The 18,384-nt window shown below is 45.0% G+C and overlaps 1 protein-coding gene across 2 annotated transcripts in view; it reads left to right on the top strand.

Annotated features, from left to right (window-relative positions):
- CDC42 (cell division cycle 42) overlaps nt 1-18,384 on the top strand; it is a 648,190-nt gene that overhangs the window by 417,925 nt on the left and 211,881 nt on the right. For both annotated transcript variants that reach the window (XM_044061886.1, XM_044061887.1), the window contains exon 4: nt 17,393-17,502. In XM_044061886.1, coding sequence (XP_043917821.1) covers nt 17,393-17,502 — 110 coding nt within the window. The remainder of the gene's footprint in view (nt 1-17,392; nt 17,503-18,384) is intronic.

Here is an 18,384-nt window from a genome sequence, read left to right as displayed (position 1 = left end):
CTTCTCGAATCCCCAACGATCCTTTTCAAGGAATCAGAGGGTACAAAAAAAGTTGTGGTTCCGCAAGTCTCAGCAGTGTCATCCGGCTTCGGACCCCTCGTCCTCTAGAGGCAGAGGACAAGGTGGACGCCGGCCCAGAGGCAGAGGGGGGCCGCATAACTTCGGGTCTAGGGAACCTTTCTCAGACAGGCCCGCGCAACAGCCCTGAGGGCTTACCCGGCTGTCCCTCTCTGGAGGCAGTTGGGGGGGGGGGCGTTTATCGGAGCATCTGTCAAATTGGGAGTCAATCACGACAGATAGATGGGTGCTCCGAATCATATCCAGAGGTTACACCATTCCCTTCATGAACCTACCCCCCAAAGTCAAGCGCCTCCCCGATGTCCCACCTGATCAAAGGGAGGCAGCAGCTTCAGAGGTGTCAAAGCTGCTAGGAAAGAGAACCATCCAGCCTGTCCCCCCAGACCAGTCCTGATTGGGCTACTACTCCAGGTTCTTTTTGGTGCCAGAGAAGACCGACTTGAGACCAATTCTAGATCTGTCCGCCCTGAACCTGTTCGTCCCCAAGTTGAAGTTCCGGATGGTCATTCTTCAGTCTATTCTCCCCCTTCTTCGGGAGAACGACTGGATGTGCTCTCTAGACCTCAAGGATGCGTACTACCACACTCTGATGGACAGGTGATCCAGGAGGTTCCTCTGCTTCCTGCTGGGAGACTGTCATTATCAATTCAGGGTTCTCCCGTTCGGCCTCACCTCAGCCCCGAGGGTGTTCACCAAGGTCATGACAGTGTTTGCAGCCCACCTGAGACTCCAGGGCATTCAGGTGTTCCCGTACATGGACGACTGGCTCCTTGCCGCGCCCAACAGGCATCAACTCTGTATTGCAAGGGATTATGCTCTGACTTTCGCCCAGAGTTTGGGCATATCAGTGAACCTTCAAAAGTCCTTCCTTCAACCAGTGCAGGTTTTGGAGTTTATAGGGTTTAAATTGGACACTTGCATCTCTCAGGCCTTCCTAACCCTGGACAAGCTCAACAGCTTATCGCATCAGATCTTGAACCTTCTTAGAAGCCCAGCTCCTGCGGTGGGGTTAGTCCTGAGGGCACTGGGGGCATCAACTCTGTGTTGCAAGGGATTATACTCTGACTTTCGCCCAGAGTTTGGGCATATCAGTGAACCTTCAAAAGTCCTTCCTTCAACCAGTGCAGGTTTTGGAGTTTATAGGGGCCAAATTGGACACTTGCATCTCTCAGGCCTTCCTAACCCTGGACAAGCTCAACAGCTTATCGCATCAGATCTTAAACCTTCTTCGAAGCCCAGCTCCTGCGGTGGAGTTAGTCCTGAGGGCACTGGGGTCTATGGCAGCAATCGGTCTCTCTCTTCATGCTCTCCTACGAATGAGGGTCTTACAGTGGACTCCAAGTTTAATGGTCACTAGTGTTTCACTCGCTGAACACTCCTATTCCACTGAGCAGAACTTGCAGGGACTCCCTCCTTTGGTGGCTTCACTCGCGAGAGCTGCAGGAAGGGAGGCCCTTTGTATTTCCCCCACCCCAAGCCACGTTGACCACGGATGCTTCTCGCCTCGGTTGGGGGGGCATTGTTCGGGCAGAACAGTCCAAGGCACGTGGACCCCCATAGAGGCCGCTTTGCACATCAGTGCCCTAGAGATGAGAGCTGTGCTTTTAGCGTTGCAAGCTCTCCACGACCTTCTCCCTCTAGGGACTATTGCGATCCAGACAGACAACATGGCGGTAGTCTGGTACATAAACAGGGGGGAACCAGGTCTTATCCCCTCTGCCGAGAGGCTATGAGTGTGAGAATGGGCGATATCCACCAACCGCTTTCTGGTAGCAATGCACATTCTGGGTCGGTCCAACATATTGGTGGACAAACTGAGTCTGGTGATTCTCACCCCGTATGAGTGGTGTCTCAATCCTTCAGTTGCGAAGCAGATCTTCCGCGCATGGGGTTGGCCTCGCGATCTTTTCGCCTCTCCGTCAAACACGAAGTGCAGCGAGTACTTTGCAATACTTCCCCCTTCAGGGGTGACCCCTCTGGTGCATGCTTGGCCACCCAGTTTTCTTTATGCTTATCCCCCCTCCTGCTTATGACTAAGTTCATTCAGAAAGCACGTCGGTTGGGGAGCAAAGTTATCCTCATAGCCCAATTCTGGCCTCGTCAGATCTGGTTCCCTTATCTGCGGTCTCACAGTATAGTTCCTCCATGGATTCTGGATCCCATTCCAGATTTGATTTCGCATCCTGCGGGATGCCAGACCCCATACCTGCTAAACCTCATGCTGACTGCTTGGTTGATCCAGTTCCTCTGATGGCTAGGACTCCCGATATCTCATCACCAGTGAAGCCATTCTGGTGGCGGCCCATAAGCCTGCTACCAGAAAAATTTTCAATAGTAAATGGAAACGTTTTTCCATCTGGGCCGAGGGCAAGGGCCTGGATCCTTTTACAGTCCCTATTCAACGATTCTGGATTTTCTGTCGCTAATCTTTCAAAAAGAAGCGAGCGCTTCCACTGTTAAGGTACAACTAGCAGCCATTTCCCATTTTCACGTGGGAGATGGACTGGGATCTGTAGCATCTTCAAAGATATGCAAAACCTTCTTGAGGGGCATTTTTCTTTTGAAGCCACCAGTAAAGTCTGTGCTTCCTCCATGGGACTTGACTTTAATCCTACAAGCTTTGACAAGTCCACCTTTTGAGCCTCCCACCTCGGTTCCATTAAAATTCTTGTCTTGGAAAACAGCCTTTTTAGTGGCTATTACGTCAGCCAGGAGGGTTTCAGAACTCCAAGCCCTGTGCATGAAACCCCCCTACCTCATTTTTCACAAGGATAGTCTCTCTCTCAGGACTAACCCGTCTTTCCTACCAAAGGTGGCTTCAGAGTCAAATATTAACCAATCAATCAATTTACCGGTATTCTTCCCAAATTTTCAGAACAAAGGGGAGCACACATTGCACAAACTGGATGTACACAGGCAACTACGTTTCTACCTGCACAGGACTAAAGATTTTCGCAAGTCTGATCAGTTTTGCCAAATCAGCTACAGGAAAGGCAATTTCTAAAGTAACCCTAGCGAATTGGATTTCTCAGTGCATATTCCACGGGTATACGTCCTCAGATAAACCAGTCCCTATGGGAATCCACGCTCATTCAACACTATCCATTGCTACATCAGCAGCCTTCTGGTCCAGAGTTCCTTTGGACGACATATGTTCAGCAGCTACTTGGTCCTCTTCTCATACGTTTATTTCCCATTATAAATTGGATATGATTTTGAGGAGTAGGGCTTCCTTTGGCTCTGCGGTGCTTCGGAATATCCTTCCGTAAGGCCACCCAGGGTTATTTTTATAGGTAGCTGGGGACTGTGTCCCACAGGTTGCAGAACAAATGAAGTAACTACTTCAGATAAAGAAGTTATGTACTCACCATAACGTTCCATCTGAGTAGGTACTTCATTTGTCTGCAACCGACCCCCCCCCCCCCTCCATGCCCCCTAACCATATCATGATACCTGGTCACCTGAAAAATTTTATTTTTTATGAGGTTAGGCAGTACTTGATCCTCTGTCGAAGGTGTGATTTTTTTGGACTGAACAAACTCGATCTGAGGTAATACAGTAGGCAGCAGGGGATTATGGGTAGGGGAGGAGCTAGGAGCTCGGATCTTTTAGCTAGTGAAGCTGCCGGCTCGGATCCGATACCCACAGGTTGCAGACAAATGAAGTACCTATTCAGATGGAACGTTATGGTGAGTACATAACTTTTGTCACTCTGGTTGCCAACTGGCTTACTGACAAACCCAGACTGTAAAAGTAGCAGACTCCGAATCCAGCTCCAGACAAGTGGAGTACCTCAGGGTTCAGTCCTGGGACCACTCTTGTTTGGTATCTACTTCTCTGAAGTACAAGCCAACACTAAGGGACTCTGGCTAACAAAGTTTGCAGATGACTGCAAACTGGGAGCCATTATAGAATCCCCAACTAATGTGAATATTCTACAAAAGGGCATTACAGAAACAGATGCCTGGTGCCAGAGCCATAGGCTCAAGCTTAATGTCAAGAAATGTATAGTTATCCCCTTTGGAAAAAAACATGTACCCATGAACTACCACATAGGTGGCAGGACACTAAACATCGAAAGTGTGATGAGAGACTTAGAGACACAAGTGGACAGTGGTCTCACTTTCGATAACCACATCGCCACAACAGTCAGGAAATCCTTCTGTGTGGCACACCTCATCATTAAGGGCTTTTCATCCAGAAAGAGGTCATTATCCCACTGTACTCATCCCTCGTTTGACCCATTATAGAGTATAATGCCTCATTTGGTATGTACCTCACAAGACATGTGTAACAGTTGGAAAGGCCACAGAAATACCTCACTAAAAGAATCACAGGCCTAAAGCAGATGCCATATGCTGACAGTCTAAAAAAAAAAAAAAACTCCAGCTATACTCTGTGGCATATTGTCTACTCAGAGGCGATCTCTGCTTAACATACAAGGCCATGTCAAACCCTGAGCTGTTGGACATGCTCCATTTAAAGAAATCCCAATCCCTCAGAGCCACACGCTTCAGGGATCTAAACCTTATCGCAATGAAAAAAACATGCTGGAGGGATAGGTTCCTGACCCAGAGACTCCCCATACTCTGGAATAGACTTGCCCATACATGTCAAGCGCTCTAGAGCGCCTCATTGGCCCTCTTCAAAAGGAACCTTGATGATTGGATGGGAGATGGGAAATTCACCCCGGGATCATGTCAGTCGCCCTGCTAGACAGGGGCCCAGAGAAGTAAATATTGTGGGAAGAAATTTCCAGGGAATTGTTATGGCTAGGCTTGCATAGGCCTTAGGGCAGATAGCCTAGTACCAATCTATGAAACCTCTAGGGTACACCATTAAACTAAAAGAAATCACAACTGGTACCCTCTCAAATTACATTCCTGGGTGAAAGCTTGAATACAACTGCCCAGATAGCTTACTTCACGCCAGACAAGCAATTGACAACATACTTCAAACAAATTGCAACAAAAATCCAGGTGTTCATCGTGCATACAGCTGCAGTAATTACAGATGGGGTTCTCTGCTGTCAGGCGGGTCCTCGGTCGGCCGAATTCCAAAGTCTAGGTCCGGCGTCGGTTGTTGTCGCTTTCTTTCCTGACGTCAGTGCGACAGGGGTATATAAGACACAGCCGACGCCATTTTCTTCAGTCTTTTTTGCCACGCGGTGCCCGAAGCAGAAGCAGTTCGCAAGTGCCGGTCGGCCAGCTCCTGAAATTACAAAAATTTGGAAACCGAAGTCTTCTTTAAAGCTAAGTACCCTGTTGGGGAAACCTTTCTTGCCTCAGACCGATGTCAGACAAAGTTAACAATTGTATTTCTTGTGGGAAGCAAATACCGCATAAGGATTTCCATTCCCTCTGCATACCTTGTTTAGGCCCAGACCACAACGTCTTGGGCTGTCGCTTTTGTGCTACTTTCAATAAACGCACTATTAAGCGGAGTTCGCCCAGCACTTTTTTGGTAAAGCTTTTGATTATAAAATGTCGGAGACTCAGACTACCGTTTTGTCCAAAAAACGCAAGGACAAAGATCGACACGCAAGGTCCGCGGTCTCCACTGACACCACGCCAAAACAGACTACATGTGGTCCGGTTCTCAGCGAGGCGCCTACTCAGCCCCTGACTACCGACGACACTTCTCTGGCGGTGTCTTCTGTAACCGAGACCGCAGGTGCCTCTGCCCATACCCAGACTACACCTACAGAAGCCACTGTGAGTGTTGAGCCTCCTAATGTGGACAGGTCCACTTCCACCCATGGTGTCTTTAGACCCTCATCTTCCTTTTCCATAAAGGCCTTTACTAAGTCCAAATCAGCCATGCATCCCAAGAGGCCTGTTGCACAGGGCCCATCTCCAGGCCCCATGCCTAAAAAGCAGATGCTAAAAGTGGCTGAGGATTTAATTACTCTTATCAGGGGTTCCCAACCTCCTCCGGACAAGAGACCCAGAGTGGAGGAAGATTCTCCCTCTTCTGACCAGGGCTCCATTATTTCAGAACATTCTGATGAAGAGGAACACTCGTACTCCCCTTTTGAAGATTCTGATGCAGAGCAGTCCATTCCTTCTGTATCTCCCCCAGAGGATTTTTCTTTTGGGGAAGCCTTGCATACCTTGAGGGAACACTTCCATTGGGAAGGCCAAGACTTTTCTGATTCCAAGAAAAGACTTAGGGAATTTCTTTTGCTACCTCAGCACAGACCTCTGGCAATACCTCCTGTCTTGGACATACTTGGTTTACTCAGAGGCTTGCCTTAATCCGGATTCCCTGCCTCCTGCCCCAGTCAAGCCTGATAGGTACTACAGAGTCCCTAACTCTCACCAATTTCTTTACAAAAGCCATAATGCTGACCCTGAAACCATATCTCAAGGCCCCAAGGGAATGAAGGCCTCTACTGCTAAGAATCCACTACCTTCAAGAGAGTCTAGATCCTTAGAAGGTGGGGAAAAAGGTATATACCTCGGCCACCCTAGCCATGAGGGCCTTAAATTGTCAGTTCCATATGCTTAAATATCAGCAGTTTGTTATCACAATTAAGGAATAAAATGTCACAACCTGAACAACCAGATTTGAAGGAGTTGCAGGATATGATGCATAGTGCAGAACAAGTAGGTAAGCACACCTTACAATGTGGCTATGATGCTCTAGAGGCCTCAAGTAAAGCTGCGGTTACAGGATCAGTCATTCGTAGGCATGTCTGGCTTAGGGAACAAACCTTGCCTGATCATGTTAAAGCTAAACTACTAGATGCTCCTTTACAAAAGGATGTATTATTTGGTACTAATGCTGAGGAGATACTACGGAAAATGGAAGAAAAAGCTAAATCTATGCAAACTGTCAAAGCTTTTCTACAGGTTCAACCACCACGTTTCAGCAGAAATTGGCCTTCAAAAAACTGGTCCTTTCCAGCCACGGACAAGCCCCAAAGAGGTAGATACAGGCGCACAAGGGGCAGAGGACAATCTCAAGGATCATATAGAGGCAGACAATGGCAAACTCCAGCACCAAGAGGTGGCGAAGACAGTGCACAACAATACAGGAAACAAACCCAATGACTTTCCCCTTTTCATGCCAAGCAAGTCTCAGCTGGCAGCGCCCTTGGGAGGAAAGCTGGCATTATTTACAAGAAATTGGCATGTTATCACAACAGACAAATGGATCCTGGACATTATAAACAGAGGCTACAGATTTCATTTTCACACTCTTCCAAAAATGAGAGGCATGCCGAACCTGCCACACAATCAAAGGGCAGAGGTTCAAATACAAATTTCAAAGCTCATGGACATGAAAGCTATTCAAGAGGTACCTACTCACGAACAAGGTCAAGGTTTTTATTCCAGACTATTCCTGGTACCAAGGAAAGGAACCGACTGGAGACCCATTTTGGACTTATCCATCCTAAACACATTTCTACTCGTACCAAAATTCAAGATGCTCACCTTACAGCAGCTTCTTCCCATGCTGGGCAAGGAGTTTTGGCTGGTAACATTGGACCTTAAGGAGGCATACCTGCATGTCCCAATCAGACAAAGCTGCAGAAGATACCTCAGATTTCTTGCAGGTTCAATCCACTATCAATTCTCTGCATTGCCCTTTGGCTTATCTACTGCCCAGAGTATTCACGAAATGCCTGGCATCAGTAATTGCCTACTGCAGACTTCAAGGGATACAAATTTACCCTTATTTGGACGATTGCCTGATCCAAGCGCACAGCAAACACATACTTCTGGAACATCTGGCTTATGTAACATGGTTATTGAATTCTCTGGGATACACAGTCAACAAAGAGAAATCCAGGCTAACACCATCTCAGAAAATAACTTTCCTGGGTGCCAACTTGGACACAACCACCCAGATGGCCTATCTTACACCAGAAAAACAGGGGCAACTAACTCAGTACTTCAAAATACTAGCAAATTGTACAAGGCTTACTGCAAGGAAAATCCTGCAGGCTCTGGGCTTTATGGCATCTTGCATTCTTCTAATCCCATGTGCAAAGTTGCATATGAGGAAACTTCAATGGTACCTAAAAAACCTATGGTCTCAACACAGCCACAGTTTGGAAACAATAATACCAATAATCCCATGCTTGCAAGAGGAATTTCTATGGTGGGCCCAAGCATGCCAAACAAACACAGGTCTACCATTCTGCAAGTCTCTAGCAAATCAAGTCATCACAACAGACGCCTCAGACTACGCCTGGGGGGCACACATGACAGACAGGTGCATTCAGGGCAAATGGTCCCAAAAGGAAAAGCACCTTCACATCAATCAAAAGGAAATGCTAGCAGTGATCAATGCAATTACAGCTTTCAAGGACCTCCTGCATCCAGGGCAATTATTGATAAGAACAGACAACACCACAGTAATGTGGTACATAATCAAACAAACAAACAAGGAGGAACACATTCATACCCCCTGTGCAGGCTAGCCATGTCACTTTGGAACTTGGCTCTGGAATGGCAAATCGATCTTCAAGCACAGTACCTGCCAGGATTGCAAAACATGCTGGCAGACAATCTAAGCAGAAATATGACAGACCCGCACGAATGGAAGTTGCATCCTCAAGTGTTTACAAAGATAATCCAAGCGTGGGGAAGGCCAGACATAGATCTCTCTGCCTCCCACAGGAATCATCAATTGACAAAGTTCTGCTCAAGGACCTTCCATCCAAAGGCCTGGAGAGTGGACGCCCTTTCTTTCAGTTGGGCAGCTCAGACAGTTTACGCCTTCCCTCCTTTGCCTCTTCTGCCCAAGGTGCTCTTGAAAGCAAGAGCAGACAGACTGAAAATGATACTGATTGCTCCAGACTGGCCAAGACAACACTGGTACCCACTCCTGAGGAGCCTAACACATACTCCTCCCTGGACCCTACCTCTAATGCCTCTTCTACTGACTCAGCACAGCTACAAAACTCTTCACAGTCAGCTGAAAACACTCAATCTAACTGCATGGAAAATTCCTTAACGCCACAACAGACCCTACTCTCCAAAGAGGTGCAGGATGTCATTTTGGAGGCCAGAAGGCCATCTACTAGAAAGGCTTACTCCGCAAAATGGAAACTGTTTTGCGCTTGGAATGAGAAAAAAGGCCAGGATCCTAGAAAACTGAATTTGCCTCGGATATTACAGTATCTAGCTGAGCTGTTGAACAGTGGACTTTCATTTTCCTCCATCAAAATTCATGCCTCAGCCATTTCTGCAGAATACAACACTGATCCACCCTTATTCTCTCACCCACTCTTAAAGACAGTTCCTCAGAGGGGCTAAGAATATAAGACCTCCAAGGAAACAACCAATACCAGCCTGGGATCTTAAATACATTCTAGAAAAATTAACTTTACCTCCCTTTGAACCAGCTGCCTTAACAGATTTGCAATATTTGTCCTGGAAAACAGCTTTCCTTCTGGCCATTACCTCAGCTCGTAGGGTTTCGGAACTACAAGCCCTCATGGCTGTGCAGCCCTTTCTCATCTTCCATCAGGACAGGGTTTCCCTACGAACCAACCAGTCATTTATGCCTAAGGTAGTATCCAGGGTAGCTTTAAATCAGGCCATACACTTACCTACCTTTTACCCCAATCCTCAAAACAAAGGGGAAAGGCTGCTACATTCCTTAGACATCCATAGACAGCTACGTTACTATTTGGACTGAACAAAGCCTTTCAGGAAATCAGAACAACTCTTTGTGTCCTATGCTGTAGGAGCTCAAGGGAAGCCAATTTCCAAACAGACAATTTCAAAATGGGTAGGCCACTGCATACGGTTTTGTTACTCCTTTCATGGCAAATCTGTTCCTACAGGCATCAGATCCCACTCCACAAGGGCCACAGCTACCTCTACAGCCTTCCTCAGAGGAGTCCCTACCAAAGATATTTTGGAGGCAGCCACTTGGAGTTCTGTGCATACCTTCACAAAACACTACCACCTGCCTTTATACTCCAAAACTAGAGCAGGCTTTGCCACTGCTGTTTTGCAGGGCATTCTGGCTCTTCCCAGTTCCACCTAGTGCCTACCACCCTGTGTGTAGCTTTGGGATTCTACCCATTTGTAATTACTGCAGCTGTATGCACGGTGAACATAGTACAGTTTTGTACCTACCATAAATGTAGATGTTAGAGTGCTACTACAGCTGCAGTACAGGTTTCCCTCCCTCCTTCCCCTCTTGGTAAAGGCCTAGTGGCTAACACATCCTCATACAACCTGATTGGGTTATCCTTCTATGGTGTATTTGCTTGCAACTACTGATTTTTGGATTATATTGCATTGCATGATTATATATATAATTTATGTATTGCCTTCCTTCTGGGGTCACCTGACATCTGGGGCAAGAAAGACTGAAGAAAATGGCGTCTGCTGTGTCTTGTATATACCCCTGTCGCACTGACGTCAGGAAAGAAAGCGACAACAACCGACGCCGGACCTAGACTTTGGAATTTGGCCGAACGAGGACCCGCCTGATGGCAGAGAACCCCATCTGTAATTACTGCAGCTGTATTAGCACTCTAACATCTACATTTATGGTAGGTACAAAACTGTACTTTATCTGAAAGACAAATTCTGCAGGCTTTGGGGTTTCTTGGCATCCTGCATTCTACTAATTCCATATGCGAGACTGCATATGAGGAAACTTTAATGGTACCTAAAAAGTTTATGGAGTCAAAATTCACAGCCTGGAAACAATGATCCCTCTCATTCCCTGCCTACAACAGGAGTTTCTTTGGTGGGCAGAGACATCACCAAAACAAGGGACTGTCATTCACTCTACCCCCTGCCACCCAAACCGTTAACTACATACGCATCAGACTATGGTTGGGGGCCCACCTGGCAGGGGGATGCATTCAGGGCAAATAGATCCCAAACCAAATGCATCTGTATATCAACCAGAAAGAAATGCTAGCTGTTCAGAATGCTCTGACAGCCTTCAAGGACTTACTTCATCCAGGACAACTACTGATCATGACTGACAACACCACAGTTATATGTGGTACATTAACAAGCAGGGGGGTACCCATTCCTACCCCCTCTGCAGACTAGCCATGGCCTTGTGGAACACAGCCCTGAACTACCAAGTGCATCCACAAGCTCAATTTCTGCCAGGAAAACTAAATACACTGGCAGACGAACTAAGCAAACTTCATGGATCCTCATGAGTTGAAACTGGAACAAAGGATTTTCAACTTGTTGACAAGCAAATGGGGGAGCCCAGATATAGTTCTGGGGGGAGGCAAACAGGTCTATCAATTGGACACATTTTGCACAAGGACTCACCACAAACAAGCTTGGAAAGTGGATGCTCTGTCCTTCAGCTGGAAAAACCTATCAGTTTATGCCTTTCCTCCTCTGCCTCTGCTCTCCAAAGTACTACTAAAGAATCAAGCAAGACAAACTAAGGACATTTTTGATTGCACCAGACTGGCCACACCAGCACTGGTACCCCCTCTTGCGCAGTGTCTCACTGGTGGGCCATGGCAACTGCCACTTACTCCTACCCTATTGTCTTAGCAGGAGAACCAGATTCTGCACCCTCAGTTTCAAACGCCGAGCCTAGCAGCCTGGCTAATTACCTAATCTCTCCTTTACCATCCCTCGGTAAACCAGTGATGCGATATCATTTTAGAGGCAAGGCAAGCCTAGTGCTAGAAAATCTTATGCTGAAATATGGAAACGATTGTGTGCCTGGAGCCAATGTCAAGGGAATGAGCACAGCAGTGCCCAATTTACCTCATATTTTACAATACTTAACTGAGATGCTTCACAAGGGCCTGTCTTTCTCCTCCATAAAAATTCATGCCTCAGCCATTTCAGCTCATTATAACACATAACCTTCCCCTCTTCTCTCATCCACTTCTCAAGCAGTTCCTCAGAGGGGCTAAAAATGTAAAGACCACCCAGGAGAGCTGCAACTCCAGCCTGGGACCTTAACTGTGTATTGGAGAAACTCACTCTTCCGTCTTTTGAGCCAGCTGCTACTGCAGACTTAAAATTCCTTTCTTGGAAATGGCGTTCCTTTTAGCAATCACTTCAGCAAGAACGGTATCTGAATTACAGGCCCTCAGGACCAATCCCTTCATGCCCAAGGTGGTATCCAGTGTGGCTCTGTCCATTCATTTGCCAACCTTCTTTCCTAATCCACAGAACAAAGGGGAACGGATTCTGCACTCAGATGTGCACAGGCAACCTAGATTCTACTTGGACAGGACTAAACCTCAAAGGAAATCTGAACTGCTGGTGGCATTTGTTGCAGGGGCAGAGGGGAAAGCTATTTCAAACCAAACCATTCCAAATGGATAGGCCATTGCATTCATTTCTGTTACAAGCACCATGGAAAACCTGTCCCACAGGGGATCAAACCCCACTCAGCCAGGGCTGCATCTACCTCTACAGCCTTTCTCAGTGTTGTCCCTACCAGGGACATCCTACAGGCTGCTATCTGCTGTACATATTTTCACCAAGCATTACCATCTGCCAATTTTCTCTAAATCCAGAGCTGACTTTACCACTGCAGTCTTGCAGGGCCTTATAGCTGGTCCTAATGCTTTCTAAATTCCTCCTCCCATCCTTAGCTTTGTGAATCTACCCAAATGTGATGACTGCAACAGTGAAACACGAAGAACACAGTACAATTGTTTACACTTGCCATAAATGTAGATGTTAAGAGTGTATTCACTGTTGCAGACCTGGTTACCCTCCCTCCAGCTCCCTTTCTTTTTTTTGCTATACCTTATTCTCCTTTACTATGCTCAAAAGCCTTTTGGTGTATTTGCTTTTTTGTTGGAGGTATAACTTTGTATATTTATAGATTTAATTGCTTCCCATTAGGGGGCATCTGATGTCTGGGGCAAGAAAAACTGATGTAATGGCGTTGTCTGCATGTTTTATACCCCTGACATCCCAGAAGGGACAGCAACCGATGCAGGAACCAAGACTTTGTTAATCAGGCTGACTGAGGGCTACTGCAAGCAGATAACCCAAATAATGACTGCAGCAGTGAATACCAGAGTGTAAAGTGTACACAACTATACTTTCTCTGCACTGCGCTTTGGCTTATCTACTGCGCCCAGGGTGTTCACAAAGTGCTTAGCTCCAGTCATTGCATTTTGCAGGCAAATATTCAAATATACCCATACCTGGGCGATTGTCTAATTCAGGCAGAGAGCCAGGACATACTTTTAAATCATCTGGCATTTGTACAAAAGGTTCCAACTTGTCTGGAGTACACCATAAATGAAAAGAAATCACATCTGGTACCCTGTCAGCAAATTATATTCCTGGAAGCAAGCTTAAAAACAACTTCCCAGATGGCTTTCCTCACGCCAGAGAAACAAATTAATTTGACAACTAACTTCAAACTAATGGCCACAAAAACCCTGCTATCTGCAAGGCAAATACTGCAAGTCTTGGGGTTCATGGCCTCCTGCATTCTACTAATTCCATACGCAAAACTGCATATCAGGAAATTACAATGGTATCTAAAAAGCCTATGGTGTCAATAGTCTCAGGATCTAGAAGAATGATTCCTATCATTCCTTGCCTACAGTTAGAGTTCCTTTGGTGGGCAGAGGCCTGCCACCAAAACAAAGGTTTACCATTCACTCTACCCCCTGCCATCCAAACCCTAACAGATGCAGACTATGCATGGGGGGGCTCACCTGGCAGGGAATTGCATTCAGGGCAAATGGAACCAAAGTCAAATGCACTTGCAATATCAATCAAAAAGAAATGTTAGCTGTACAGAATGCTCTGACAGCCTTCAAGGACCACATTCTTCCAGGACAATTAATGTGAAAGGTGCTCTGACAGCCTTCAAGGACCACATTCTTCCAGGACAATTAATGTGAAAGACAGACAACACCACTGTTATGTGGTACATAAACAAGCAACGGGGTACCCATTCATATCACCACTGCAGACTAGCCATGGCTGAGCTACCAAGTGCATCTACAGGCTCAATTCCTGCCAGGAAAACTAAATACATTGGCATACAACTAAGCAGAAGTCTCATGGACCCACACGAGTGGAAACTGGAACCAAAGACTTTCAACATGTTGATAAACAAATGGGGGGGGGCCCAGATATAGACTGGTTTGCTTCCCCCCAGGACTACCAGTTGGACAAATTCTGCACAAGGACTCCCACAAACAAGCTGGGAAAGTGGATGCTCTGTCCTTCAGCTGGGAAAATCTATCAGGTTATGCCTTTCTTCCTTTGCTTCTCTCCAAAGTACTAAAAATCAAACTGGACAAACCAAGGACGATACTGATTGCACCAGACTGGCCACGCCAACACTGGTACCTCCTCTTGCGCACTGTCACTGCTGGCTCCATAGCACCTGCCTCAGACCCCTACCCTGCTGTCACAGCAGGAGAGCCAGATTCTGCACCCTCAGCTTCAAACCCTGAACCTGGCAGCCTGGCTAATTACTTAATCTAATTACCTAATCTCTCCATTACCATCCCTCAGTAAACAAGTGTTGGATGACTTTTTGGAGGCAAGGAGGCCTAATACTAGAAAATCTTATGCCGAAAAGTGGAAAAGATTCTGTGCCTGGAACCAAACTCAAGGGATTGGCACAGCAGCACCCAATTTACCTCAGAGTCTTCAATGTTTAACTGAGATGCTTTACAAGGGCCTTTCTTTTTCCTCCAAAATTCATGACTGAGCCATTTCAGCTCATTGTAACACAGAACCACCCCTCTTCTCTCATCCACTGCTCAAGCTGTTCCTCAGATGGGCCAAAAACTTAGACCACCCAGGAGAGCCACAACTTCAGCCTGGGACCTTAACTTTGTATTGGAAAAAACTCGCTGTTCCTCCTTTTGAGCCAGCTGCAAGTGCAGAGTTAAAATTCCTTTCTTTTGAAACGGCCTTCCTTTAAGCAATCACTGCAGCAAGAAGGGTATCTGAATTACAGGCACTTATTGCAGTGGAGCCTTTCATCATCTTTTATGCGAACATGGTGTCCCTCAGGACCAGTCCCTCCTTCATGCCCAAGGTAGTATCCAGTGTGGCTCTTATCAGTCCATTCATTTGCCAACCTTCTTTTCTAATCCACAGAACAAAGGGGGACGGATACTGCACTCCTTAGATGTGCACAGTCAACTTAGATTTTACTTTGACAGGACTAAACCTCAAAGGAAATCTGAACAACTGCTGGTGGCATTTGCTGCAGGGACAGAGGGGAAGGCTATTTCAAAGCAAACCATTTCTAAATGGATAGGCCAGTGCATTCATTTCTGGTATAAGCATCATGGAAAACCTATCCCACAGGGGATTAGACCACATTCCACAAGGGCTGCATCTGCCTCTACAGCCTTTCTCAGAGGTGTCCCTACCAGGGACATTCTAGAAGCTGCTACCTGGAGTTCTGTACATTCTTTCATCAAGGATTACCATTTGCCAATTTTCTGTAAATCCAGAGCTGGCTTTGCCACTGCAGTCTTGCAGAGCCTTATAGCTGGTCCTAATGCTATCTAAATTCCTCCTCCCATCCTTAGCTTTCGGAATCTACCCAAATGTGACTGCAACAGTGAAACACTAAGAACATAGTACAGTTGTGTACACTTACCATAAATGTAGATGTTAGAGTGTATTCACTGTTGCAGTCCTGGCTACCCTCCCTCCAGCCCCCTGACTTATTTTGTTATAGACTTCTTCTATTTTCTGCTTTACTATGCTTAAAAGCTTTTTGGTGTATTTGCTTTTTTGTTGGAGGTATAACTATGTGTGTGTGTGTGTGTGTGTGTGTGTGTGTGTGTGTATATATATATATATATATATATATATATATATATATATATATATATATATATATATATATGTGTGTGTATATATGTGTGTATATATATATATGTATATATGTATATATATATATATATATATATATATATATATATATATATATATATATATATATGTGTGTATATGTGTGTATATATATGTATATATGTGTATATATATATATATATATATATATATATATATATATATATATATATATATATATATATATATATATATATATATATATATATATAAAATTGCTTCCTATTGGGGGCACCTGACATCGGGGGCAAGACAAACTGATGTAATGGCGTCTACTGCATGCTTTATACCCCTGACTACCTGACGTCAAGGAAGATAAGACTGCAACCGAAGCGGGACCCAAGACTTTGATAATCAGACCAACTGACTGCTACTACAAGCAGATAACTCAAATGTGATGACTGCAGCAGTGAATACACTTGAACCATCTACATTTATGGTAAGTGTGCACAACTGTACTTTAGTCAGGAAAATGTAGTGAGATTAGGTAAGTATTTTTCTGCTTCTATGCGACTCCCTCCAACTGTTTATCCTCTGTAGTTGGAACTCTTGGTGTGTGGTAACTGGATATTCAGTATTCTCATGTTTTCTGTTTATTTTTTAAAATATTTCTCTACCTTTCATTGTGGCCAGTCTTTTAGAAAATGCTTTTAATATCTTAGGAGTACTTGTATTTATTTTGTTGGCACTATGGCTGCTCCTGGAAGACTTGCTTGTCTGGTCATGCTCTTCCATTTTTAATAGTATTAATTGTACTCTGTATAATTGGATACCCTTGTAAGAGCCTTTAGAGTAGCTGATTGGTGGCAGTGTTATTGCCTTATAGTCTGGGCAGAGGGGGCATGGGTGGTAAATCTGTGCCAGCCTTTCCCAGAGAGTGTGGGTGTTTGTAAAATCAAATATCCAAGTGGGTGTCAGTTACTTGGAGCAGGGACACAGAGCTCCAAAGTGGTCAGTGTGGAGTTTTGTTTGGGGCATGGAGAGGGACAAAGTCCATCCCCAGGCCTAGAGTGTGCTTCCCTGTATGCTCTTAAGGGAGGTTGTGCTTGGTGTAGAGAGCTGCGTCTGAAATTACTGTCCATTTAAGTTACGTACATAAAGTTAGTATGTCCACAAGAACGTTTGTCTCTGCCTTTCTGCTGTCCCACCATTTACTTCCTTTTTCTCATCTCAAGCTCATCTCAAGTCTTCTGTTTGCTCAACTTTCTTACTGTGCCACAGAACAGGAGAGTTGATTGTGGGCATGGCAAGAAAGGGGTAGTGTTACAGCCTAGAAGAGTCTGCTGAGAATTTATTATAGCTGCAGTGCAGGGACATATTTACTAGGACCCTGTAGATCTCATTTTAAGTGCTAGACTTCTGTTTCTTAAGGTTGGTACCAATAAGTTTTCTTTTCCTGCAGTGTCTTTAATGTTTGAAAACAGTACATAGAGTATGATTTTTCAAAGTGTGTAGTGTCATTTTTCTAATGCTGGTTTACATTTCTGCAGGTCAGGAAGATTACGACAGATTACGACCCTTAAGTTACCCCCAAACAGATGTATTTCTAGTCTGCTTTTCAGTGGTTTCTCCTTCTTCGTTTGAAAATGTTAAAGAAAAGGTTTGTTTCTCTTACCAAATTTTGCATGTTTATAATTATTTTTCAGGGAACAATGTTTTTGACAAACTAAGTCTGTAGGGGGCTTGATGCTGCTGTTGATTAAATTGTAGTTTGTGTAAAACCCAGAGATGCACGCCTGACATGAGTGATTGTGTTTGAACATGTACATGGTTTGGCAGTGGAGAACATCTGAGTCTCTTGACTGAGCTGAAGTTGCTCAAGGGTGCTAAAATTGCTTTGGGTACTCTAAAGTGCTGTGCAAAGCAGAGTGGAGACTCTGGAGTAGATTGGCTTAACGTCTGTACGGTAAATTGCAGAAAAATCCTACAGGCATGAACTTCATTCAGTACCAAAACTTTTTATTCAAGTTTAATACTAAAACTTGAGTCTTTAAGCCAACAATTATTTGTAAAACCCTTTAAGGGATCAAGATGAGACTACATGTAAAAGATTTGCCCAGACAAGAACAGTATGGCATTTTAATGTTAACCTTGATTTGCAATATACAGGCAGCACAGTGAAAACTATAAAACTTGCTGAAGGCTTTAAGTATTTTTTTCAGAGGGGCTTCACCCTCAAGTGCATGCACTCAATTTTGCCACAGGTTTAGATCTCCAGAATTCCTGTACCTATGGTAAGAGATTTTAAATGTCTTAAATTCGTACATTGTGCAACAGAATGTCTTGTAAGTGTTCATAACCTAACGTCACTTGTGTTCTGTCTTGTATCCGTTTTCATTGGTGCTTTGTGACCTTAAGTTCATTCAGCTGAAGTAATATTCTTTGTTAATGCTCAAGTAGATTGGACTGAAGAGCCCTTTCACCAGTAACCTGTGCAGAGGACAAGACTGTTCTGTTGTAGTGCTATAGACTGAGAATTGCA

This window comes from Protopterus annectens, chromosome 2.part0, assembly GCF_019279795.1.
Source record: "Protopterus annectens isolate FY-2018-M chromosome 2.part0, PAN1.0, whole genome shotgun sequence".
In the NCBI taxonomy this organism is placed as follows: domain Eukaryota; kingdom Metazoa; phylum Chordata; order Ceratodontiformes; family Protopteridae; genus Protopterus; species Protopterus annectens.
Note: the sequence above shows the minus strand (reverse complement) of the source record. Positions and strands in the feature narration are given on the sequence as shown.